Consider the following 9,915-nt stretch of genomic DNA (forward strand, 5'->3'; position numbering starts at 1 on the left):
AAGACTGTCTCAAAAAAAAAAAAAAAAAGAAGAAGAAGAAGAAAAGGCTAGGCGCGGTGGCTCACGCCTATAATCCCAGCACTTTGGGAGGCCGAGGCAGGTGGATCACAAGGTCAAGAGATCGAGACCATCCTGGCCAACAGGGTGAAAACCCATCTCTACTAAAAATACAAAAATTAGCGGGACATGGCGGCGCATGCCTGTAGTCCAAGCTATTCGGGAGGTTGAGGCAGGAGAATCACTTGAACCTGGGAAGTGGAGGTTGCAGTGAGTTCAGGTTGTGCCACTGCACTCCAGCCTGGCAACAGAGCAAGACTTCATCTCAAAATAAAAAAAAAGAAAAAAGAAAAGAAAAGAAAATATTCCAGTGGAATTATAGGAAATAATGCTTCTAGTTATTGAACTAAAGCTGAATGGTATTTATAACAGGGAAAAGTATTTTTAGAGACTACCCCTTTTTGTCTTTAGATAAGCATTTGATATTAGATATGGGGATATTAGCTTCTTTAGGAAGGAATGTCTAAATTGTAAATTATGGCTCTTTTAGTTTCCCTGGATTTTACAAGATTATACTTCAGAAGAGTTGGACCTTAATAACCCTGCTGTATTTCGAGATCTTTCCAAACCAATTGGGGTAGTTAACGATAAAAATGCCAAAGCTATGCGAGAAAAGTAAGTGCTCCTTATTCCTTTTGAAAAAGACACATTGCTTGTATGAATTTGTATTGATTTTTTACTATGGCCAACCAAAAAAATTTTTTTAACCTTGCTACTATTTTTGATAATCAGAGTCTGATAGTTACTTCACTAAATTTTCTTGAAAATATCTTGGCAGGCTGGGCGCGGTGGCTCACGCCTGTAATCCCAGCACTTTGGGAGGCCAAGGCAAGTGGATCATGAGGTCAAGAGATGGAGACCATCCAAGCCAACACTGTGAAACCCCATCTATACTAAAAGTACAAAACTTAGCTGGGTGTGGTGGCATGCACCTGTAGTCCCAACTACTCCCTGAGGCCGGAGAATCACTTGAACCCAGGACATGGAGTTTGCAGTGAGCTGAGGTCGTGCCACTGCACTCCAGCCTGGCGACAAAGTGAGTCTCTGTCTCAAAAAAAAAAAGAAAGAAAAAAGAAAATATCTTGGTTGCCTTTCAGAAATCTTTTGACTATAGTTCTGTTGATTTCCCTTCATCAAATTTAAATTGATATTGCTCAGAATGTCTTTTTACCGTGTAATAAGTATGTGCTAAAGAGTAATAAATTCTTGAAATTTTTTTTCCCAGATATTTTAAACTGTATAACCTAATAATCAAACATATTAAAGTATCTAATATAATAGTTGGGTAGATATACAACTAATACTGATGTGTTATTCAGTAATAATATGAATAAAGAAGAGTGAATATGTGGCAATTTAGAACATGTCATTTTGATAAGAAGAAAATTTTATAGTTCTGTTTATGATCTACCCCAACAACTTCTCACAATTATTTTTTTCTTTTTTTTTTTCTTTTTTAAATATAAGTTCCAATTTCATACAATTAATTTTTTCAAAGCAAGCTGCCCACAGGCAAAAGAATAACCTGATTTTAATTTCCCTTTTTCTCCCTGTGAACTTAGGGATGACTTTTGAATTTTGAATTTTAATAAGGACAAATTGTTTTACAAATTCACTTAGTTATAGATTGATATGAAAGTAGATGGTACTTTTTTTCCTCTAATTCTTTGCAGATCTTCCCTAGGACTTGTTGCAATGTTTAATATTTGATTTGATTTGATTTACCAGTGGAACTTGGCTTTGTATATATGTATTTCATCACTACCATTAGTCATACTTTTCTTTTCTGATAGTAACCAAAAGAAGGCCTTGTAATTTTTTAAAAGTGTTCTACAGGAAATACTTATATATATAACTTATTATATTGATAAAGATGCAAGTTGTTTTACATTTTTGTGGTATATTTTTGCATAGATACAAATAACTTTGACCTGAAAACTTTTTTATTCCCCTGAATATTAATGATTAGTATGTAAAAGGAAATTGGCCCCAGCTTAATGAACCAATTACTGTTTTGGTTTTTGAAATTCAGTGTTTATGACCTACAAAATCTTTCATTTCAGATGTCACCATTCAGACTAATTATGCTTATATCAGTGATAGAGCTTGAAGAATCACTATGTATCTTTTGCTAATAATCTGGTTTAGGCCTTTTTCCTATCTACCGTCTCTTTTTTTGTTTTACCTTTAAATTCCTAGGCGTTAATTTCCGTAATTCTTGACTAGTTCTCCATTTTTTTTTTTCTGTTACCTTGGCCACAAAAGGATGTCTAGTTATCATAGTGCTTTATACTAGATTAAAAAAAAAAAAAAAAGGGAAACAGTCTTAGTGTCTAAAAGGTAAATAAATAGTTCAATTGTAGAATATCTATACAATATTATATACGTGTTAAAAATAGACTACTCAATCACTTGATGTCCACAGAAAATTGTTAAATGCAAAATATGTCATGAATAATATATATAGCATTTTTATGTAAAAAATTTGTATATTAACTTATACATTAGGATAGATAGATATTCACCAAAAGATTAGTGTTAATTATCTCTGGGATGTGAAATTGTAGGTTGACTTTAAGTGTCTTCTGTTGTAATTCTCTTCTGATTTTTCTGCAATGAACATGTATTATTATTGCATAATACAAAACTATTCCAGAATTGTTTGTGATATTTCATTGTTCAGAAAAGAAGTATTAACAAATAAAATTTTTTCATTTGCTAGTATGGTATAATGATGATATGAGTACGGAGTTTGATAATGAGGCATATGAAAAAGGATAGACTTTTAAAAAACTGTGTTTTCAGAAATAAAATACAAACTTATGCCCCTATGTATTCTATTATTGTGGTTATAAAACTTTAGGATTTTTTTCTTCACAGATATGAAAATTTTGAGGATCCTATGGGAACTATTGATAAGTTTCATTATGGTACTCACTATTCAAATTCTGCAGGGGTCATGCACTATCTCATTCGTGTAGAACCATTCACCACCCTCCACATCCAGCTTCAGAGTGGAAGGTATGTTTCAAGTAAATAAGCTATTTTTTTATGACTTTATGTTACTGTTGGAAACTGTTTGCCTTCACGTCATGTACTGTATAAGATATCTTTTTTTATTCTCCTGTATGAAATTTCAATTCAGCTAGAAATAGATAAACTAGTTTGAGAATAAGTCACTCAAACTGACTCACACAAGTGACTTAAGGAAAATTCCTTTTTCAGTGTTATCCCAGTGTACCTTTGTGATTCTTACTGTTTTGAGGAATCTACCAGAGATTTATAATTAGATCTGATTTAGAGCTAAATTTAAGGCATCACCGGAGAGTCAAATTGAGCCAATGCCTATGCCTATGTAGTCTTAAAAGTATGTATGAAGAGGAGTAGAAGGAGTAGCAATAAGAGACTCTTAACATTATTGCAGCAGCTCAAACAAGTCTGTGATACCACTGTATTTACACTGTGGGTATTATAACTTACCTATGTTGTACATTTTCCTAATAATCCTAAGGAAACCAGCTTTTCCATGAATTTTCTGTTCCTCAATAAATCCTCCACAAAGCTCCCTATTTATACATGTTTTGTCTCCATCTTGCCTTATTCTTTAACAACCATTTTGCCTTTCCCACCCAATCCTGAGCTATGTGAATATTGCCTATTCTGTTCTCACAGTTAGCCTGGGTTCCTTATTTCTGTCTATGTACAATAAGCCTTGGCTTTCAAGAAGAGACTCTGGCCCTAAGGTCACTAAACATCCCCAGATGTTACATGTACCATAATAGCAGTTACTTTTCTCCCCATAAGATGCAATAAAGTAGGCCGGGTACGGCGGCTCATGCCTCTAATCCCAGCACTTTGAGAGGCCAAGGTGGGTGGATCACCTGAGGTCAGGAGCTCGAGATCAGCCTGGTCAACGTGGTGAAACCCCTTCTCTACTAAAAATACAAACAAAATTAACTGGGCATGGTGGTGCATACCTGTAGTCCCAGCTACCCAGGATACTGAGGCATGAGAATTGCTTGAACCTGGGAGGTGGAGGTTGCAGTGAGCTGAGATTGTGCCACTGTACTCTAGCCTGGGTAAAAAAGTGAGAAAGTCTCACAAAAAAAAAAAAAGAAAAAAGAAAAGAAAAAATGCAGCAATGTATAGCTGGGTCATTTCACCTTTTAATAATTTTATGGCTAAATGATTTTTTACAGAGCTTGAAAAATAGATTTTATAATACTCCAAAGGTCATCATCAAGAAAGTAAAAACTGTCCAGACATGGTGGTTTACACTTTTAATCCCCAACACTTTGGGAAGCCAGGTCAGGTGGATCACTTGAGCCCATGAGTTTGAGATCAGCCTGGGCAACATGGCAAAACCCCATCTCTACAAAAAATAGAAAATTAGTCGGGTGTGGTGGTGCTGATCATAGTCCCAGCTACTCAGGAAGCTGAGGTGGGAAGATAGATTGAACCCAGGAGGTTGAGGCGATAGGGAGCCATGATTGCACCACTGTACTCCAGCCTGGGTGACACAGCAAAGCTCTGTCTGAAAACAAATAAAAAAAGAAATGAAAACTATATCTGATAAAGGACTTATAGATTTGTACCTAGAATATATAAAGAACCATTATACTCAAGGTAAGGTGGCACACACCTGTAACTTCAGCTACTCAGGAGGTTGAGGCACAAGGATTGCTTGAGCCCAGGAGTTCAAGTCCAGCCTGGGCAACATAGTGAGATACCCATCTCCGTTTAAAAAAAAAGAGAGAAGAACTCTTACAGCTAAATAATAAAAAGACAACCCAATTAAAAAATAGACAAAGGATCTGAATAAACATTTCTTCAGAGGACATATGCAAATGTTCAATAAACATATGAAAAGATGCTCACAAAAACCACAGTGAGATGCCACCTCACACCCACTATGATAGCTATAATAAAAAGGACAAATAATAATTAGTGTCGATGAGCATGTGGAGAAATTGGAACCCTTATAAATACTGCTGATGAGAATGTAAAATGGTGCAGCTTTTGTGGAAAATAATCTGGCAGTTCCTGAAAAGGTTAAATATAGAGGGCCAGGTGTGGTGGCTCATGCCTGTAATCCCAGCACATTGGGAGGCTGAGGTAGGTGGATCACTTGAGGTCAGGGGTTTGAGACCAGCCTGGCAAACATGGTCTGTCTCTACTAAAAATTCAACAATTAGCTGGGCACGGTGGCAGATGCCTATAATCCTAGCTACTCTGGAAGCTGAGGCAGAATTGTCTGAACCCAGGAGGCAGAGACTGCAGTGAGCCAAGATCGCGCCATTGCGCTCCAGCCTGGGAAACAAGAGTGAAACTCCGTCTCAAAAAAAAAAAAAAAAAAAAAAAAAAAAAAAAAATGTAAAAAAAAAAAAAAAAAAAAAAAAAAAAAAAAAGGTTAAATATAGAATTGCTGTATAATCTAGCAATTCCACTTCTAGATACATACCTAAGATAATTGAAGACATATATCACACAAAAACTTGTACACAAATATTCACACCAGTTTTTTTTTTTCATTGAGACGGAGTCTCACTCTGTTGCCCAGGCTGGAGTGCAGTGGCTCAGTCTCGGCTCACTGCAACCTCCGTCTCCCAGGCTCAAACAATTCTCTTGCCACAGCCTCCAGAGCAGTTGGGACTATGGGTGCGTGCCACCACACCCAGGTAATTTTTTTGTATTTTTGGTAGAGAAGGGGTTTTGCCATATTGCCTAGGCTGGTCTCGAACTCTTGATCTCAAGTGATCCGCCTGCCTCAGCCTCCCAAAGTATTGGGATTATAGGCGTCAGTCACCACACCTGGCCATACCAGCATAATTTATAACCAAAAAGTAGAAACAAACCAGTGTTCATCTACTGATAAATGAATAAATAAATGTGACATATCCACCCAATGGAATATTATTTGCCCATGAATTAATTCAAGGAATGAAATATTGATACAAGCTATAATATGGATGAGCCTTGAAAACATTATGCCAAATGAAATAAGCCAGAAACAGAAGGCCACATATTACATGATTTACATGAAATGTCCAAAATAGACAGTCAAAACAGGTAAAATGAAATAAAAATAGGCCTAGAGATAGAAGGTACATTAGCGGTCTCCAGGGGTGGGAGTAGGGTGAATGGGTAGTGGCTGCTAATAGGTGCAACTTTTCTTCTTGGAGTGCTGAGAATGTTGTAAAATTCATTGTGATGATAGTTGCACAGCTATGAATATATTGAACTAAACCCTTGAATTGTCCACTTAAAATGAGCAATTTAGATAGCTTAATTTTATCTCAATTAAAACTATACCTCTTCTTGAATATACCACAATGTTTTAGGTGCTCTAATGTCTGTAATTAAATTCAAAATTCTGCTAAGATCAGCTCTGCCTCAAACCAAGATTAAATAGGTGTAAAACATAAGAGTCAAGTTAGTCATTAATGTCACTTTTTTTCCTTGTAGCATGGCTTTACCTTAGACTCAAGGCCATTATATACTTAATAAATCCAGAAAAACAATATCAGATGAAATAATATAAGGGTTTTATACTGTTCGTGATTAGAGAAAGCATAATACAATTACAGCATGTTCACTTGAGCTTCATTCAGCTACCGTAGATGCAGTGCCCATGATTAAATTTAAATAAATAAAATTAAGCCAGGAGCTATGGCGAGGTCTTCTTAGTCTCAGCTGCTTGGAAAGCCGAGGTGAGAGAATCGCTCAAGGCCAGCAGTTTGACACTGCAGCACGTTATGATGGTGCCTGTGAATAGCCACTGCACTCCAGCCTGGACAACGTAGAAAGACCCTCATCTCTAAGTAAAAAATTTAATTAAAAATTAAATAAAATTAAAATAAGACAATAGATTATGCAAGTAAAACATAAAAGCTTTAGTCACAGAGCTATTTCCCTAACTCAACCTCTGGTTTTAAGCAGATGAGTTTGTAAAGATATTTATATATCAGTGATTAAATTAGCAGCATTCATGTAGATGTATTAACCAAGTATATTTACATTATAATGTTTATAATCATATTTATACTCTGTGATTTTCAAATATTGAAACAATATTCACTTTCTGTAATAAATTTTAATTTGCAAAAATGCTATTTTTAAAAAAGACTTTAAGATTATATTTAACTTGTTTGAAATTTTTATCTAGTGTGGTTTGGTTTTCACCTACTTCAACTAAGGTGCTACTGGTGATTAAAATTAGAGTGTTTAGTTTCTGACAACAAAATATGAAAGATTATCATAATAAAGAGAATAAATTGTATGTGTAGGCATTAAAGAGGAAGATTCAGAAAACAATACCGCTAATCATTAGGAACCCTGAAGGGAGTTTAAAAGGCTTTGTTTCATGCCTTCTTGTTGATGTCATTCAATATTTACATTCTCTTTTAATTTCTACATGCAGATTTGACTGTGCAGATCGACAGTTTCATTCTATTCCTGCTACCTGGCAAGCTCTCATGGATAATCCATATGATGTGAAAGAACTCATTCCTGAATTCTTCTATTTTCCAGAGTTTTTGGAAAATCAAAATCGTAAGAAATAGGGATTAAAACTTTGACTCAGCAGGTCTCAATAGAGGAGCCTCAAAAATTAGGAGGCTTTTTAGGACATTTTTGTAATATTCTGTAGATTATTTAAGATTCATCCTGTCTATGGATTACTTAGTGACAGGTCTGAACTAATGGTACAAATCTTACCTTACAGGGAAGTGCTGTAGGGAACTAAGCTAAATGAGTCAAATTTGAAGCAGTAAGAGAATTTATCAGACTACAGTGTTTACTAGGGAAGCAAAAATGGCCATATGCTATTTCAGCTGTATATACCACTTAGGTTAAAAGTGTTTGAGTTAGATAAAGTGAGGATTTAGACTACGCATCAGCTGACTACAGATCTATGAACTAACTCCATGGGCAAACTCATGTTTTTATGTATACAATTTCATTGGAATACAGCCAGCATTTTTTTTTTTTTTTTTTTTTTTTTTTTTTGAGATTGGGTCTTCCTCCTTTGCTTAGGCTGAAATCCAGTTCCGTGATCATGACTCATTACAGCCTTGACCTCCTGGGCTCAAAGAATCCTCTCAGCTGAGCCTTCTTCGAAGCTGAGACTACTGGTGTGCGCTACCACGCCTGCAGTTTTTTTGTAGAGATGGAGTGTCTCACTTTGTTGTGCAGACTGGTCTCCAACTTCTGGGCTCAAGTGATCCTTCCACCTCGGCCTCCCAAAGTGCTCGGATTACAGGTGTGAGCCACCATACCCCGCCAGACAATTCATTTTTGTATCATAGAAGTTTACTGTCAAAGTAAGCATAACGGCAGATTTGAGTAGTTGTAACAGATATGATATCATTCACAAAGCCAAAAATATTTATTCTTTGACTTTTTATAGGAAAAGTTTGATAACTCCTGATTTAGAGCATATAAGAGTAGGCAAATTTAAAATTATGACAGGGTATAAGTTACTATAATATTTGAAAATTTATGTTTTTGAAGTAGAGAAGTGTGGAGTTAAATATTAATACATTTTTTAATGTCCAAATCCTTTTTCTGTGAGGTAGTTTTACATTTACTTTTAAGTAAAAATAAAGAAATTGGCAATATTTTTCTTATTGGTGTTCTTTAGGGAGGTTCCACAGTGTTAAAGGGTTATTACCAACTTCTTTTCCTGGCCTTAACATGGAATGTTAATGTTGGCCCCTTCATTTATTCGGTACAATTATTTGTCATACTGAGGGGAACATATCCAGGGCTTAATGTACTTTGACCATGTGCTCTGGAACAGGCTGTTGGAGGCAGGGCATCACAGTAAGGCAGTCAGAATTGCTGACTTTCAGAAAATCAGGTAAATTTGTTGACTGAGTCTGATCCTAAACTCTCAGTCAGCCATTGGACTGGAGTCTCCTAACGCAGGTATCTAGAATAGGAGAGATGAGCAGACTACATTTGGATGGAGAACTTAAGGCACTCTTAACAATTTATTTCAGAGCTAGTTGCTGTCTTTAGCACCATTGTCCTGATGGCCTTCACTTCTAACCATACATTGCCTCTTTGAAATGAGCTGTTTGAGAGAAAGCAAATAAATCAGTTAGAATGCTTTTAAGAATAATAAAGAAAAAAAAACCAGAATGCCTTTAGGAAAAATTTTAAGAAAACCAACTCAAAATTGTGCAAACAAGGAGATTTTAGTGTTTCCCATAATAAAAATCCTGAGGTATGCTAGTTTCAGAGAACTTAGCATCATTAGCACCATTTTTTTCTGTCTCTTCACTCTGCCATTTTGAATATTTTGGCTTTGGCTAGTTCCTCTCATGAACACAAATGCCTAACACAGTTTTAGGCATCATAAGCCTAAAAGTATCTAGAAATAAGTGAGTATCTTATTTCTACAACAGTATCTTAGATATAAGTGAGACTGCTAATCCATTGTGTCCTTTCCTAAGAGTGAGAAACCCTTTCTCATAACTTCTCCTCATTCTCCAGAACTGGGTCATATACCAGCCGCTAGATCAGTCACCTGGAATGGGCATGAAATATAGGGCAGAGATGGACAGTTGAATGAAATAAAGGTTCTGCTAGGAAATAAAAAGGAGGAATGGCTATCAGGTGGGCAATGAATAGTACCTGCTACTCTGTGGTGAGTTTACCATAAAACCAAAGACCCTGTGCATCCTGTCATGACATTTAAACTCTCCAACTTATGATACACTGGTATTTTAAGGCAGCATACTGATATTTTAAGGCCTTCTTTTTTTTTTTTTTTTTTTTTTTGAGACAGAGTCTCACGCTTTTTCCCCAGGCTGGAGTGCAGTGGCACGATCTTGGCTCACTGCAACCTCTGCC

General features: G+C 36.0%; 1 protein-coding gene across 1 annotated transcript in view; it reads left to right on the forward strand.

Annotated features, from left to right (window-relative positions):
* NBEAL1 (neurobeachin like 1) overlaps positions 1-9,915 on the forward strand; it is a 198,761-nt gene that overhangs the window by 143,386 nt on the left and 45,460 nt on the right. The window contains exons 40-42 of the mRNA XM_037741503.1: positions 548-672; positions 2,938-3,078; positions 7,478-7,608. Of these exons, the coding sequence (XP_037597431.1) occupies positions 548-672; positions 2,938-3,078; positions 7,478-7,608 (397 nt within the window). The remainder of the gene's footprint in view (positions 1-547; positions 673-2,937; positions 3,079-7,477; positions 7,609-9,915) is intronic.

The sequence above is a fragment of the Cebus imitator genome, unplaced genomic scaffold, assembly GCF_001604975.1.
Source record: "Cebus imitator isolate Cc_AM_T3 unplaced genomic scaffold, Cebus_imitator-1.0 Scaffold101, whole genome shotgun sequence".
NCBI lineage: Eukaryota > Metazoa > Chordata > Mammalia > Primates > Cebidae > Cebus > Cebus imitator.